The sequence below is a fragment of the Esox lucius genome, chromosome 24 (assembly GCF_011004845.1).
Source record: "Esox lucius isolate fEsoLuc1 chromosome 24, fEsoLuc1.pri, whole genome shotgun sequence".
NCBI classification, from domain to species: domain Eukaryota; kingdom Metazoa; phylum Chordata; class Actinopteri; order Esociformes; family Esocidae; genus Esox; species Esox lucius.
In genome coordinates, this window is record NC_047592.1 from 14,104,773 (window position 1) to 14,121,607 (window position 16,835).

A 16,835-nucleotide genomic window follows, 5' to 3' on the forward strand; every position below is an offset into this window, starting at 1 on the left:
GTTGAGAGTGTAGAAAGTGACTGCCCATCAGATAATGCTTCTGCAAATAGCAGATTTTAGATTCAGGGAGGATATCGGTCTCATTTTACATGAAGGTTGGTATTGTGGTATTGAGAACAGCCTTCAGGTCAGAAAAGACAAAGTCAACTGAGGTAAGATTTAGGACTAGATCCAGAATGGGTCCTTGAACATGAGTGGTAAAATGGAATAAGTTGCCAAAAATCAAAACAATTCAGTACATTTAATTTTTTTTATAAACCACCCATGAAAAGAGGTTGATAAAGAATTTCCGTAAGTTCACTCAAAAAGCAGGTAGTTAGTTAAGGAGGGCGATAGACCGCAATGAGCCACACACTGTTAGTGGTACAGATCTGTCAGAGGTACACACTGTCAGTTGTACAGACCTGTCAGAGGTACACACTGTCAGTGGTACAGACCTGTCAGAGGTACACACTGTCAGTGGTACAGATCTGTCAGAGGTACACACTGTCAGTGGTGCAGACCTGTCAGAGGTACACACTGTCAGTGGTACAGACCTGTCAGAGGTACACACTGTCAGTGGTGCAGACCTGTCAGAGGTACACACTGTCAGTGGTACAGACCTGTCAGAGGTACACAATGTCAGTGGTACAGATCAGTCAGAGGTACACACTCGCTTGTACAGATCTGTCAGAGGTACACACTGTCAGTGGTACAGACCTGTCAGAGGTACACAATGTCAGTGGTACAGATCAGTCAGAGGTACACACTTTGTAAGCTTTATCGGTAAGTGACCCTGCAGGGCAGGAAATCCACAGCTGTTCCTTCTGTACCTACGAAGCCACGCTGAATGAAAAATGCAACGAGGATGGTATTCGAAACCATGCGTGCAGACTGCAATGGATTAGCAGTCGACTTGGCCAGCTCGGCCCTTGTACACCAGGGTAAAAATAGCTCTTTCCTCATTCCCTCATGCCCTGCAGTTGAAAGAAGCCAGACTCATCTGCTCTGGGTTTAAGCCTTTACTTTCAAAGCACACGGTCCTTACTAACACAAAACAGAGTGTAGGGTTTTCCTAGCCACAGATCTGCTGTAGTATTGGGTCGTGTGAGGCCAAGAATTCCCAAGCACAGATCTGGGATTGGATTACGTGGTATCACACATGCACAGTGGTGCATCTACGTTTCTGTACACCATTGACGGTACCTCGGAGAAGTCCCCGTTCTTGATGTGCGCCCGGGCCATGCTGTCCAACCAGGTCCGCCTCAGCTCGGGGGTGGAGGCGTAGGAGCGGGCCAGGCTGTACTGCAGGTCCAGCAGCATTTCCGGGTCCTTCTCGTGCTCCCTCATCTGTGCCGTGGCCATAAGCACCGTCCGGATACGCTTGGTCAGTCCCTTCACCTCGCCAGGGAACGCTGTGGACTACAAACAGGCAGAGATCTGTTTCCCCGTTTCGCGGGAAACGGGAAAACAAACGACAGACACCAACACACACGCGGGCCAACGTAGATGGCTACCATAGAATATTGTGGATGTGTGAGTGTGAAAATTCATTAATACTTCATTAAACCTTTACATGCAGCAGTGAGAACTGATCATTGACACATCCTGTAATAAAATACGTCCTTCTCAAAGGCAACAGTAATGTTAATTTCATGAAGGAAAGAACCAACAACAGACTTGCTATAATAATTATGGGATCTAACTGAGCTCCTGGGCTTCTAATGGTGCCTTGAACATCCTAGGCTAAGTTTATAAAAGCCACGTATCCTTGCTGCTCTGTCTATGTTGGCCAACAAGTTGTTTTGAATGATGGACGATGGGAGTGTACACATTTCACTCAAGTGTTTTGAAGAAAAACTAAAACAATTTGAAATGGTCCCGTTCTAAAGCCGTGCAGACGGCAGACATCTGTGAAAACATTCGAAGGTCAGCGGTCACCTTCATGGCTTTGTCACTGTTGGCAAAGTTGTTGATGATGGAGAGAGACTCCTGGAAACGGGAGCTTCCAGTCAGCGCCACATCTGATATCAGCTGGCTCACAGCGATGATGATCTGGACAAGGAAATTGGAAATGAGAGCAGTGTGTGTGTGTGTGTGTGTGTGTGTGGGTGGGTTAACATTCCTGGTACCATGGGTGGTCCAGCAGTCTGATTCCCCTCTACTGTGTACAGCTGTGTTGACAGACCGAACCACTGCTTGACCACCTCTCTGTCCACTCCAACCGTTCTCATTATCCTGTCCAATAAAGAAGCAACGGGACAGCCGGGTTGCTGAAGAACACAGCACTGTGTGGAAACTCAGCATGTAGTCTGTATGTGAACTTCCATTCACATAATGTTCTTGGGACAGATTATCAAAGCAAAGTCAGTGCTGTGCGGCTTAGTCTACATGGACTTTAAAACGTTCGCAGCTGTTTCTCAAACGTTCCTAGTCACTGTTCATTTGTGAATGCATCTTATATGTTTAGATTTGTTTATGCAGTTTATGCAGTTTAGACTGCATAACGAGGACTTGTGAGCACATTAGCGGTGGATGAATCAGTTATACTGTTACACGAGTGGAGACTTCATACATAATCACATTAGCGGTGGATGAATCAGTTATACTGTTACACGAGTGGAGACTTCATACATAATCACATTAGCGGTGGATGAATCAGTTATACTGTTACACGAGTGGAGACTTCATACATAATCACATTAGCGGTGGATGAATCAGTTATACTGTTACACGAGTGGAGACTTCATACATAATCACATTAGCGGTGGATGAATCAGTTATACTGTTACACGAGTGGAGACTTCATACATAATCACATTAGCGGTGGATGAATCAGTTATACTGTTACACGAGTGGAGACTTCATACATAATCACATTAGCGGTGGATGAATCAGTTATACTGTTACACGAGTGGAGACTTCATACATAATCACATTAGCGGTGGATGAATCAGTTATACTGTTACACGAGTGGAGACTTCATTCATAATCATAACAGTGACGACTGCTTATAATGCAACCGCAGCATCAGAGTTGCACCGTTTAGTTCACTGGATGATAAGAGACAGCTGGCATCTCCGTTCCATTTAGAGGGATGCTGCATCTGACCTGCCGGGCAAAGACCCCGCCCACCCACCCTCCAACCCGCTACGAGCCGCCCCTACGCCCCGTCCGCCCCATCCCCTCCCGGTCCGTTTAATTGGACCTGACCTGCAGGTGAGTGCGTAGGAAGGTCTTCCTCTTGGTGTACTCGTAGTTGTTCCTCATGAGCAGGTACAGCAGGGCCGAGGCCTCGGCGCGGAGCAGGGCCATCTTGGACACGCAGCACTTCAGCACCTCGTAGCAGAGAGCCTCGCACAGGGTTACGCGGCCTTTGAACAGTGACGCCGGGAACTGTTCAGACACCGGCAGGACGAGGCCAAAAGGGCTTTTGTTAGGTCAGTATTCATTACATGACTTCATTCGATCGGTTCATTCCATCTACTGCGCTAATCACTCCATTGCTTATGTCCTGCTTCTAAAGTGGGGCGTCATATTGTACCCACCTTGTTGATGAAAGCCCTGAGGGAGGCAAAGACATGTCTGAGGGCATACTCTGACTGGCCAACCTTTAGGAAGGTCAGATAAACGTCAAAAACCTTCCTCATCAGGGGGTTGTTGCCGTCGCAGTCCAGCAACTGGTTCTGATTTAAAAAAAAACAAGGAATTCATTAATAAATCACAACTGACCAGTCCAGCAGCTGGTTCTGAGTTTAACAAACAAGGAATTCATTCATAAATCACACCTGACCAGTCCAGCAGCTGGTTTTCTTGTTTTGTCATCACAAACCATCACTTAGATTAATATTTAATATGAGAAGAAAAACTCATGGAATTTATGGATTCAGGCCAGTGACTATGGACTCCAGCCTGTTAAGAGGATTCAACAAGGATTAAACATTCAAAGATGGCCTTATCTCACAGGATAAGGTCACCACCCTTCTAGTGGCAGGAAAAAGTGTGATGTCTAATTTAAAAAAGGTTCAATGAATTGACTGATATTTTTACTGCTTAAACTGTTGTTTAGATTCATCAAATTTTCCATAACAAATACGTACATGCAATCCCATGTGTCTCAAAATTTTCCTATTATTGGGATGATAATATCCACAGTAAAACATTTGCATTGGGGTCAATTTAGGAAGCACACTGAAAATCCCATTTTCTCAAGAAGGGAAGATTAGGAATTGGAAGAAAAGTTCTCTTTTTGAGTAAGACCTCTTATTCTATAAGAGATGCTTGGGTGGGATAGTGTGCTTCAATTATTTGTGTTATTTATTTGATTGTATCAGTTTCTTATACTATATGTAAAAGCATATAATAGCTTGGTAATGTTGAGGCCAAGGTATTGTTGGCTTAAAGGAGCAATGCATCTTTTTTACAATCAGAACTTTGCTTGAAAGAATTTCTGGCAAACCTCTTAAGTCATGCCAAAGCCACTGGGCAAATGACATTGAAAAGTTGTTGAAAAGACATATTTTTTGTTGTTTTACTTATATATCCTACTCTTAAGTAGGATATTGTATAAAGTTTTACAGAAATGATGATGCTTTAAACGGGCATCCTGGGGTTATACTGCATCAGATTTTGAACCTACACGTATATTGTATTTATACATTTATTATTTAAAAATGTACATTGCATATCCATGAGCCTAGTTTAACAATTGTACCCAAGCAGAACCAGTGTGTTTGACTCTAACTACAGTGTACACCCTCACGCTCCGGACCCTTAAAGTATCATTTAAAATGAATAATGTAGCAACCAATGTTCCATGAAAGTCAGGGGTAAAATTCTCCAACCACATTCCTGAGGTTTGTATTGAAAGGAGCTGGAAAACCGCTGATTCCCGCTAAGCAAGCCAACAGTGTGGACAGACAAGCATTGTTTCACTGTTAGAGACAGACATCTCTTTCTGTATTTTGTTTCTTATCAATTTACTCATTCTGAACTAATCAAACCTATTGGGAAATGAGTAAATACAGTGCTCTTTTTCAAAGTAATACTCTCAGTTGTGTTCACAGATAAATGTTTTGAATTATAATTGGTACATTTTAGCAGACACAAACAGTATATACTTGGGCAATAAATTGTGCATCCCAGAGCACTACCTGTTCGGTCATGACCTTCCAAAAATAGGGATCTTCCACATTATGTCCCCTTGCCTTTATTCAAACAAATGGGAAGTACCTCAACACTGAGGTGTGGAGCCTGAAGGAAATTACACCTGGATTAAAGGACTGACCTTGAAACACTGAGTGAAGAGCGACAGGACGTCCAGAACACTGAGGCAGGCCTCGGTGGAGATGCAGCCCTCTAAGAGAGCCTGGTGGTGGACCTCTGCCTCTGAAGGACCTGCCCCTGGACCAGAGAGAGAGAGAGTCACCACAAAACCAAACAGACCGCTTGTCCAGCAGGGGCCTACTCATGTTGTGCTGGGACATCTGGAAAGGGTAATACAGTGGATGTGTGTTACAGGTGGAGAGGTGTTCAAACTCATGGTGTCACCGCCACGCGGACTCAGGGAGGACAGTGGGTTTTGGGTTGGTGGGGGTACTACGGTCCTGTCAGGAGGTTCGGAGGACAAGACTGGGGCAGTGGGAGGGAAAATAAAGCATCCGGTATTGACCTATGTTGAGAGTCATAGAGGTTTCCATGGTGCCGAACTGCTGCAGTCTGTTCTGCATGAGTCCGGGTCTGCAACGCATTACGGGCATGGTTTGGGATTTCCTGTCTGATGAAAACAGCTTGGAAACCCAGGCATCCTGGCTCCTAAACACACACACACAGACAAACATGCAGGGAAACACGTCACAGTCTCCCACGCACACCATTAGACACAGTAACACTGTTATTAGACACAGTACTGTAAGATTCAGACATCACATTTATGAATATGTTTGACTGATTGATAAACTAGCAGACAAACAGAGATTTACATCTACTACAGATGACTGAAGAGTGAATTAGTCATTTTATGGACAAGCAGAGGACTGTAACTAGAAAACCCAGACCTGGTAACACAGGTCCACTACGATAGTTTAGGTGGACCGAGGAGGACAATGACATCATATATTAGATGAGGAAGGAACAAGAGAAAAGCAAGAAATAACAAGCATTGGCTGGCATGATAATACTACCTGTCACTGGATTAGTGAGGTTAACCTTGAGCTTTCCTTTTGAAGATGGATCTGGAACCACTCACTATTACATGACGTTTTGAACAGTCAAGAAATGTTATGAAGGATATTTCACTGTAATGTGTTCACGTTTCACTGGACCATGGGTTTCCCCAACTTGCTGTACAGACTTATAAGCCTAACTTCTCACCTGCCAATGTTCCTCTTGCCAGCGTAACGAAACTGCTTCAGGCACGTTCTGGAAAATATTTAAGAGGATGGAATAACACTTCATACATATCCACACTGAGGTACAAGGGATCTCTGATACGGGAAAAGTGGGACCTTTGGACGATCCAGACCAGTTAATATATATATATATATATATATATATACAATAAAACCCTAAGAAGATTCATCCGAAATTCTACAATACTCAAACATAATGTACAATACTGACAAATGCATATTTTTATTTAAAACCTCCAAACCTGTCAAACTTAAAGAAGCAGTAATGTTTTATGAATAAGGCAAAGTCCTCTGGCTTGGTTGGCATTCCTCTAGACATTTTGGGTTTTGTTTGCTGGCTTTCTGTTCTGTCTAATGTTATCTGACATGACGCATTGTGCTGTTTAAATTGGAGCTTTCAAAAGGGCTGTACACTGCAATAATATACATTCCTGTTGATTCCCATCACACAAAAAAAAACATCCAAGTCCAAGTCTTTTCAGTTTGACAGCTCTTGGAACTGTTTCACCTAAAACATCTGTCTAGTAATGAGAGTGTAGTATCAGGAAAATTGTCTTTGAGATTTTTTGTTTTGTTATGGATTTACACTTTTGTTGTTAATACTGCTTTGCAATCCTTATTAGGTAATTGCTAGAAGCTGGCTAGCTAACTGAAAGTTAGCTGTGGTGCTAAAATCTGGAGACAACAACGCACAACAATACAGTTGTGCTCATAAATTTGCATACCCTGGCAGAAACTGTGAAATTTTGGCATTGATTTTGAAAATATGACTGATCATGCAAAAAAACTATTTTACTTAAAGATAGTGGTCATGTGAATCAATTTTTTATCAAAGTTGTTTGGCTCCTTTTTAAATCATAATGATAACAGAAATCACCCAAATGGCCCTGATCAAACGTTTACATACCCTTGGGATACAAAGAAAAACCCACAGGTAACCTCAGGGGAAATACAGGCTGCTCTGGAAAAAGACTGTGTGGTTGTTTCAAGGAGCACAATACGACGATGGAGAGGGGTCAACAAGGCCTGTAGTGAACAGAACACCATGCCCACAGTGAAGCATGGTGGTGGCTCACTGATGTTCTGGGGGTGTGTGAGGTCTAAAGGCACGGGGACTCTTGTGAAAATTGATGGCAAGATGAATGCAGCATGTTATCCAAAAATACTGGCAGACACTTTGCATTCTTCTGCACAGATGCTGCGCATGGGACGCTCTTGGTATTTCCAGCATGACAATGACCCTAACCACAAGGCCAAGTTGACCCTCCAGTGGTTACAGCAGGAAATGGTTCTGGCGTGGCCATCGCAGTAGCCTGACCTTTACTTTGTTGCCACGTTTGGTTTTATGATTGTGCCATTCTGTTATGACCTACAGTTGAATATGAATCCCATAAGAAATAAAAGACTTGTGTTTTGCCTGCTCACTTTTGTCTTCTTTACAAATGGTACATTTATTACCAATTCTCCAAGGGTATGCAAATGTCTGAGCACAACTGTATAGTGGGAAGAAATGTAACTGGATGTTCCATGACAAAAATTAAAAACACAAAAGCAGAGCAAAAACAGAATGGCTCAAAAAGGGGAAATGGAGGGTTATGGAATGTCTGAGTCAAAGCACAGATCTCAATCCTTTCGAAATGCTGGGGGGGTACTTGAAGCGTATTGTATTAACACATCGCTATCCTATTAATCTGGAATGTGGATTAATTCATATCAGATCCCAGGCCTGCATCTGAAAACCTCTGTATACCGTGGTCGGCTCTTGCAGTGGCGGGAAAATTTTTCCAGCACAAAGGAAGTGATGTGTTTGACATATCAGAAAAAGAGCTGAGGCGGAAATAAGGAAGTGACTCTCATTTTATGGATCAAACAGCAAGACACGCTAGCGAGCCAATTTTATAAATGTTTTGTACGGTATCTAAGAAAATGTGTTTCATATCAAAAGAAAGCAAATCTGCGAAAAAACGCCATTGAAAGCAGGAGTGAACATTGGTACAGCTGGATGCTATTGGCCTATCCACGATGGATGGAACTCAAGGAGCAAAATACATTACACTGCAACGCTGATGTGGCAGTTCCTCTCTTAGATAATTAAGTCATTCATTTTAATATATAATTAAAAGAATGGCATGTCAACTCACCTGTTTGGATGGAAAACATTTTTAGATGAGCTGAATAAAGTGAACCGATAACGTGTGGGGCTTTAAGAGTGAACTGAGGTCACACCAGCGACAGGCAAGAATTCTGGGAAATTTATACGGAAATACTTCCTGTTCTTGAATATATACTCCAGCTTTAAAGGATAAATCTGATAAAATCTGTGTAATCATGTGTAATTGTCCAGAATGAACCAAACAGGGAGATCAGCGCTTTCTATTATTTTGCAATCCTACATCCCCTCAGATGTGTACTCACTCTAGTAGACTAAGGAAGTTCATGACATCCTGAGGGTTTACTTTGTTCCAGTAGGCCAGCAGATTATCTGGAGAGAGAGAGACACAGAGATGGAGATAATTAGATACAGAGCAGGCTAACAGACAACAATACCCAGGCTACTAAACAATGACCACAGCGGCATCACACAATACACCACCAGTGGGGAATAGTGTGCAATGTTTCAACAGGCCCTGGTGGAAAGGATTGTAATGACCAGGGTGACTAAGGATAGAGCCCATCTGCTACAACCGCAGGAACAGTCAGGAATTCACCAAGTACAGACGTTCAAGGAAATGCCTGAAGACTATAACAATAATAGAATAGGAATAGCATAGAGTAAATGAACCCAACATGTGATGTAAAACACATACACATCAAAGAGTAGGCCTATCTAACTTACACAGTAAAGAGGTAGATGTAACTGTACAGGTTAGCACAGAATTATTATTATTAAACCTTTATTTCAACAAGGAATACAGACTGAGACCAATGTCTCTTTTACAGATGGGACCTGCATATACCTGTTTACACATACAGTTTAGTTTCTACGATTAAAGACAAACAGTAAAAAGAAAAAAGAAACACAGTGTACAGACAAAACAAGATACAGATAACAAGATGCTCAAACACAAGACAAAGTACATTGCTTTAAACACTGGTGTTATTCCCTCAGTGGCCTCAAATTTAGCAAATGCAGTACACATGTTTATATATATCAAACACATATAACACCCCTGAAAGTACAAATCATGTATTACTCCCAAGCTTTACATACGTGTCATGTACAATGGGAGCATGTTTGACGTACCACTCTAACCCAGGGACCTACAGACCATGCACAGCTGCTTTTAAGTTTTATTCTTGTGTCAGTGTACAGAAAACTAAAATCATAATCATCAACGTAGAATATAACAGTAGTTTTTTACATTTAACTAATTTAGCAGAAACCTTTACCTAGAGTAACTTCCTAAGTGCAATTAGGGTTAAAATGCCTTTCTTTACAGATTCGATCTAACAACCTTTTGGTTGGCGTCCTAATTCTGCTCAGCCTATTACTGCCCTTCAGCAACAAATGAAAAAAATGGTGTCGGAGATGTTGTGCTGACTGACCTTCTGAGATGGCCCTGATGATGTGGAGGAAACAAAGCAGCAGCCCTTTGATCTCATAAGGACCCAGTCTGCCAGTGGGAGGGAGAGTGGTACTGGTGCTCATGGTGGAGCCCCGACGGTGGAGCTGGGGAGCAACACCCCGCAGAGAAAGGAAACATGGCGTCAGAAACACTCATTCATTATGCATTATGTCTAGAAGACAACAAAATGGGGAGAAAGTGAAGGGGTCTAAAAACTTTCTGAAGGCTCTGTGTATACACCGATCAGCCATAACATTATGACCACCTGCCTAATATTGTGTAGGTCCCCCTTTTTGCCGCCAAAAAAGCCCTGACCCGTCGAGGCATGGACCTCACTAGACCTCTGAAGGTGTGCTGTGGTATCTGGCACCGAGACGTTAGCAGCAGATCCTTGAAGTACTGTAAGTTGCCAGGTGGGGCCTCCATTGAATTGGTCCAATCGATGCTCGATTGGATTGAGATCTGGAGAATTTGGAGGCTAAGTCAACACCTTGAACTTGTTGTGTTCCTCAAACCATTCCTGAACCATTTTTGCTTTGTGGCAGGGCGCATTATCCTGCTGAACATGGTCAATGCCATCAGGGAATACAATGCTCAAGAAATGGTACGTGTCAAAGTAACATGCACATGAATGGCAGGACCCAAGGTTTTCCAGCAGAACATTGCCCAAAGCATCACACTGCCTCCGCTGGCTTGACTCCTTCCCATAGTGCATCCTGGTGTCATTTGTTCTCCAGGTAAGCGACACACACGCACCAGGCCATCCACGTGATGTAATGTTTTTTTTCAAATTTCTCTTCTAACACATCAAATTAGGCCAGAATGTTCAAATGGTGCCTAATATATCGCTCCCACTGCCAGTTGCCATGAGAACGAGTTTATCAGTATTATTGACTTCACCTGCCACTGGTCATTATATTATGGCTGATTGGTGTATATTTTTAATGCAAAGCATCAATATCTGACATTGGAAAGCATTAGATCAGGCTCTCTGTTTGTTCCACCTCAAAGCCCCTTCTGTGGAGCGGAGGGATGGTAGAAAGAAAATGCCATTTTAAATGACCTCCAGAATAATTGACACCCTTGGTAAAGATGAACACCAAAAGCTATGCATAAAATGCATTGTTGTTTATTAGCTTAATTCAATGAGAGGGATCTTTAATTGTGGTGTAATTGTTAAAAGATAAAATAATTCTTGATCTATAAATAAATATTCTTCTCAACTACATCTCACAATTATTGGTTCACCTGCATTTAGTACTTTGTGCACTCTTCTATTCAGCCTATCCCACATATTTTCAATGGGATTCAGGTTATGGGACTGGAATGTTGTGGCACAAAATTATTCTGTGGCCAGTAAACCATTTCTATGTGGATCTGGAGGATGTTTTTTAACATTCTTCCTGTAAGATCAGGTCCAGCACAGGTATAGTAGACAGAATTTGATCTAAAATCTCCTAGTACTTCTCATTATCGTTTCTTACCCATTCGCTGTGTGTATATATGTCCCTCTGTTCCTTGTGTGCCTTGTTGGTTACTGTGTATGTTACATTTATGTGTTTATGCTGTGCGCTAATATATCCCCTTGAGATTATAGAGCTGCCTTACGGTAGTATAGTTATTTTTTTGCGCCTAGGTACAGGTTAGATTTACTTTGGATTTCGTCCCAACTGGGTTCCAATAAACACCCATATATCCTGCCACTGGCCCTGCCTCCATTCCTGAAACTTGACGGTCCTAACCAGGTTCCAAGGGGCTTTGGAAGCAAAACAGCCCCAAAGCATCAATATCCACCACCATTCTTCACAATGAGGAGTATATTTTAATCTGCATGACCACCCACAACACTAATGGGACTAGTTTATGGGGCCAAAAATATCCCTTTCTGATCTGATCAGATATACGATTTCCAGACAGTTTTAATGACAAAACTCCAGACACTTTCTAGAGATAAAAGCATGTTGGTGTGGAGGTTGTTTTAGCTGTAGTTTTGGAGACTTTGTGACCCCGAGATCCTTTGTATCTTATGAATCATATCTAAAATACACATGTCCTCATCCAGGCAGGTTCATCGCAGCTCAAGTCGATTTAATGAAACTTCTTAATTATCGCCCTAACAGTGGAAATGGGTAGTTTCAGGCATGTAGCTATTTTATTTTTATTGCCATTAGCTTATTTACAAAGGTCAACCGTTTGTCTCATTTCATTGCTGTGTTCTCTGTCCTCCCTGAGTTAATAGATTCAGTGCATGACCTCATATTTTTTACCATATTGAAAAATATTTAGTCATGGATGCTCACTTCTATTAGATTTGGTTCAAAAGAAATTCTAGGTATGCAAATTGTTATTATTATTATTAATAATAACCCATGTCATTTTGATTAAAACCAAGCTGATTAACAACAACATGAAGGGCAATGTATTCATACCACTAAATTAGACATGAAATGAAGAAAAGCAATAAACATACATCCAATTCAGTTGGAGGAAATTAAAGTTGGAAATGGAGCATATTTTTTTAACTTTTTCTACTGACAGCAGTGTCACATAACGGCCTGACAGTGAGAATAGCAAAATAAGATTGCCCTTTGTCTCACCTCTGAGCCCCAACAGGGGAGTTGAGTGAGAAAAAACACAAAGAAAGGGAACCAGTGGCATTTTTTCATTCCACAGAGTAAGAAATTAAATGATATTTAACAGTGGCATTAGTTAACACTAATATATCACTTAATAATATGTCACTTATGCAAGTTAGCAAACACTTTTATCCAAAGCAACCCACGGTCAGAAGTGCATCATTATAATTGTATTATGTACAGTATGGGTGGCAAAGTGGGAATGAAACCCACAGTCTTCTGACAAACTGTGCCCCACCGACTCAGCCACAAAGACTGTCTCAGCCAGAGTGTGAGCAGGCGGGTGAGCAAGTTTTAGTTAAAAGTAGAATGACATCTGGTCTCATCTCAAAAAACGTTCATGCATTAGCCAATTCTTCTCATCTCCATCCAACATGGGTGTTTTATGGTTAATTGGAAATGAGTCACACACTGGATTGATTATTTTTTTCTGTAGAGCAAAGGGAATGAAAACATGGCCACGGTAAGAAAACATGGCATAAGAACCTGGGGCACTCACACCCTTTTTATCATCCTTTTCAATGGAACAGGATGTACACACGTTCAATATTTGATTTCAGCTGCCATGCACCCGACTCCAAAGCTGCCACGCCCCCTTGGGTGCCAAACGGCACCCTAACACCAGAATATTGAAAAATGTTGTTTTCTCCGCTTTCTTTAAAACGATTTGAAACGTCGGTGCCGCTCCTCCACAAGCCCTCCGTGGCCCCTTACCTCGGCGCTGTCTGGGGTGCCAGGCTCCATGAACAGAGATCCTCGGGAGTCCTCTCTCCTCACCGGGTGCCCGTTCTGGGCTACGGGGCCTGGGGAGAACAGAGACGCGCGGTGACATAGTGTTTTAGCTTCGCATCGGAGGGCGGGAGGTGAGATAAGGTAACGCGGTGGGGAGACAGGAAGCTTAGGGGTGGACAGATTGCTGCTTAAAGTTTGGCGCTAGGCTATGAAGAAAAAGATGGGACTGAACTGGCTAATCGGAGGATTGCAGCTGTTGTAAATGAGACCGAGATGTGGCCTTGATCAAGGGACAGGATGGAGAGGACCGTATCTAACATCTAGTGCAATGACATGGTCTCAACCTGTTGTTTACCGTCGCGTTCCCATACTCAGCTCCACACATCCTCCCAAACCAGGCTTCCTGTGCTGTTTGGAAAAAATGTCGGACACACATTCTAATCCTGACTGGGTGGACGATGAAATATGTGTTGTACAACTGTACTTCATTAAAGCAACATCAGAGTCACAATTCCACAGAAAATGAGGAAAATTCATTGTTTGGCTGCGGTTTGTTGCCGCCCTATGAACCGAGCTGTAGGAGATGGGAGGTTGGTGGCTGGAACACTTCAATTATGGGGGGGGGGGGGCAGGACAGTTGATGAAGGACTAAGCTCCGGTGGGTGTTGTATTCACTGTCTTATTTTTGTCTAATCTAGACGTGCCTTTCAGTCTACACTTGTTTTTCATCATGCTGCTTATATTTCTGCGTTGTCGCTGGTGTAAATGAAGCGGAGCGCGTTGTATGTGAAACCGTGGGCCCAGTGGGCCAGGCGTCCCACTCACCGTGGTCTTTATCCAAGGCTGCGCTGGTCCTCCGGTTGTCCAGCAGGCCAGCTGACCTCAAGTCGTCTCTGGATCCCTGGAAGAGCACGGGGCAATCACTCACTGAAGATCCTACTCAACCCAGACCAAAGTAAACAAGGACCCCCGGGGTGGTCGGATATAAGGGGACTCACGTTGAAGGCAAGGCCAGGGCTGGATGTGTACTGCTGGGCAGACAGCTGCTTGAGGTTCTGGTAGAGCAGCTCCAGCACTGGAAGGTACAGCAGACAAATACGGGCCTGCTGGTTCTGACATACAGACCGGGAACGAACCCGGGTCGAGTTAATGTGGTTTAACAAACATCAGATTAGAGCTGTCATTCACCTGTGCCAATGTTGACGGCTGGTTTCAGAAAAGCAATTTCAACTTAGTTAATATCAGGTTAACGTAGGGATTACATTTCACTCATTAGATTGATTACTGCCAGCACTGTTTATTGTTGCGTCAGCAAACTGTTGGCATGCCAACCGGATCTGTGCAGGTTATAGAACAGGTTTCCCTGCCCCTGTACCCTCTTGTAAAATACCACTGAGGCTGTCAGGGTCCGTGCCAAACCAAACAACCCTAATCTACAGAGGACTGGAAGGCTGGACTTTCTATCCGCATGTTGATTGGCTGCCACAGTCTATTTGCATTCACCACTCTGATAAAGGTGTGGTTTGCATAACAGACTAATTCCTTATCTTGACCCAGGAAAGAACGTGGACCCTACAGTCCTTACTGTAGTTAACCCTTTCCACCCGTGTAAATGTTCCTTACAGAAGGAAGATTAAGACCATGTGCATCACCCTGATTACAACGAAAATAGGAAGGTTTGACGGTTATATGGGCAATGTCACACACCGAGGGTGAAGGCACTACAGTCCAACTGGCCCGACACAGTCTTTTTCACATTGTTTCCAAATAAGGAAATCTAAAATGTGTTTATCAATTACAATACACTACAAAGGAGTAAAACATAGATAAAAGGATAATATTTCCATAATGATTTACGAGGTTTCAGTTTACATTCCGTGCCGACAGATAAGCTGAGAGGGTCTTGTGCTGGATTCCAGTGGATATGTGTCATGGGGAAATTCATACTATTACATACCAGCCCAGTAGTTCCCAAACCTCTCCTGGGGCCCCGCCAGCCATTCAGTATATTAGATGTATCCCAAAGCTAGCTCACCACTGTCCTAGCCTCTGGTAGAATGACCAGATCTACAGGACATTAATAACAGTCCATTATCATCACGGGTGAGATGGAATCGTAAAACACACCTCATACTGTCAAACCTGAAACCTTAAACATTTGGAGTGAGTAAACTTTATTATTTCCGATATCAACCCTAGATGTCCCAAGGGCCCCTTCTGACTTGACGTCTGGGACGTTGTTTTCAGAGTGTTCCCGGGGTGCAGCGCTGCAGTCTGACCTTGTACGTGTTGTAGCGGTCATCCAGGGCGTGTTTGATGAGCAGGTTCTTCAGGACGGCCACGGCCAGCTGCCTGACCTCCGGCGGCCCCTGCAGGGCCTCCGCCACCTGCCTGAGCAGCAGGCCGACCAGGAAGTGGTTCTTACAGTACTCCTCCGTCAGCGAACACTCCAGGCTCTGATCTGAAGTCAGGGGTCAGAGGTCACCACGGTTGAGTCACGTTATGTATGACACCCCCGTTCTCCATGCCAAGAGCGGTGTACTAAAATGAGAGCAGGGTGCTCAGACAACAGAGGTGAAGTCAACAGTGATGTACTGTCTGGGAGTGCATCTATGTGTCAACCAGGCTCTTTAACTTGGGTTTGAAAAGCAGCTTTCCACTGACAGATCCTGTCAGATCCTGTTATATATATATATATCTTATTGTTGTGTTGCACTAATGGAAACCATGTATCCAGTCAATTCCTGAAAAACCACAACACCACATCTTGAACACTGGCGCAATGGTTTTCTTCCAGTGCAAAACAACACCGACGCTTCTGAGGGAAATCAGAGAAAAACCTGTGATAGCATCAACACCTTATAATGGGAATATGACTTAATATTCTGATCTTTTCCATTCTATCATCTCAGTGTATTTCCACGGCTTTGCTTATGCTTCTGAAATATGCCATCATATAGCGAGGCCTTTCTGAACTTTCTGATCGGCTGATACGTTTGTTGCGGTTGAGTCAACACAAGGCCAGCAGTGGAGTCTGGACACAGCGAAGAGACACACTGGTTATTGGCCGTCTGCGATATGAAAACAACACAGAGCTACAGGATCATGCAAATAAGATAATTGCACCCAGCTCTATTTTCAGACAGAAACCTTTGGTCTCGCCTGCCCCTCCTTTATAAAAGAAAGAATCTCACAGTTAGGGTGGGTGAGAAGCTTGTAACATCTGGCTGCATCCACAGAATAACTATAAAAAAAAACCTATGTCTCTCTGTCCGCCCATTTCATTATCCGGATGAAAATGGGCCGACCTCCTATCAAATGTTCAAATACCTGACCGGGACCCTGGGAAAAGCGCAGATGGAATGAATCGAATTACTGCCACACTGTACAAAACTGAAATGTGGATGATATTTTAGAACCGTGGCCTTTCTGATTAGGGCCAAAGACGATGACAGACGTGTGACGGTAATGTTCAAGTTAACATTGAAAAACTCACAGGTTGTTTTCTGAGC

General features: G+C 43.2%; 1 protein-coding gene across 5 annotated transcripts in view; it reads right to left on the reverse strand.

Annotated features, from left to right (window-relative positions):
- Nucleotides 1-16,835, reverse strand: part of dock11 (dedicator of cytokinesis 11) — a 103,856-nt gene that overhangs the window by 36,884 nt on the left and 50,137 nt on the right. For 3 of the 5 annotated variants that reach the window (XM_034290584.1, XM_034290583.1, XM_034290585.1), the window contains 13 exons: nt 15,603-15,784; nt 14,322-14,435; nt 14,149-14,224; nt 13,306-13,394; nt 9,936-10,059; nt 8,805-8,871; nt 6,352-6,399; nt 5,651-5,793; nt 5,267-5,382; nt 3,528-3,665; nt 3,193-3,375; nt 1,921-2,217; nt 1,186-1,401 (listed from right to left, as the gene is read on the reverse strand). In XM_034290584.1, coding sequence (XP_034146475.1) covers nt 1,186-1,401; nt 1,921-2,217; nt 3,193-3,375; nt 3,528-3,665; nt 5,267-5,382; nt 5,651-5,793; nt 6,352-6,399; nt 8,805-8,871; nt 9,936-10,059; nt 13,306-13,394; nt 14,149-14,224; nt 14,322-14,435; nt 15,603-15,784 — 1,793 coding nt within the window. The remainder of the gene's footprint in view (nt 1-1,185; nt 1,402-1,920; nt 2,218-3,192; nt 3,376-3,527; nt 3,666-5,266; nt 5,383-5,650; nt 5,794-6,351; nt 6,400-8,804; nt 8,872-9,935; nt 10,060-13,305; nt 13,395-14,148; nt 14,225-14,321; nt 14,436-15,602; nt 15,785-16,835) is intronic. The other 2 variants (XM_034290587.1, XM_034290586.1) reach the window with 1 other exon arrangement.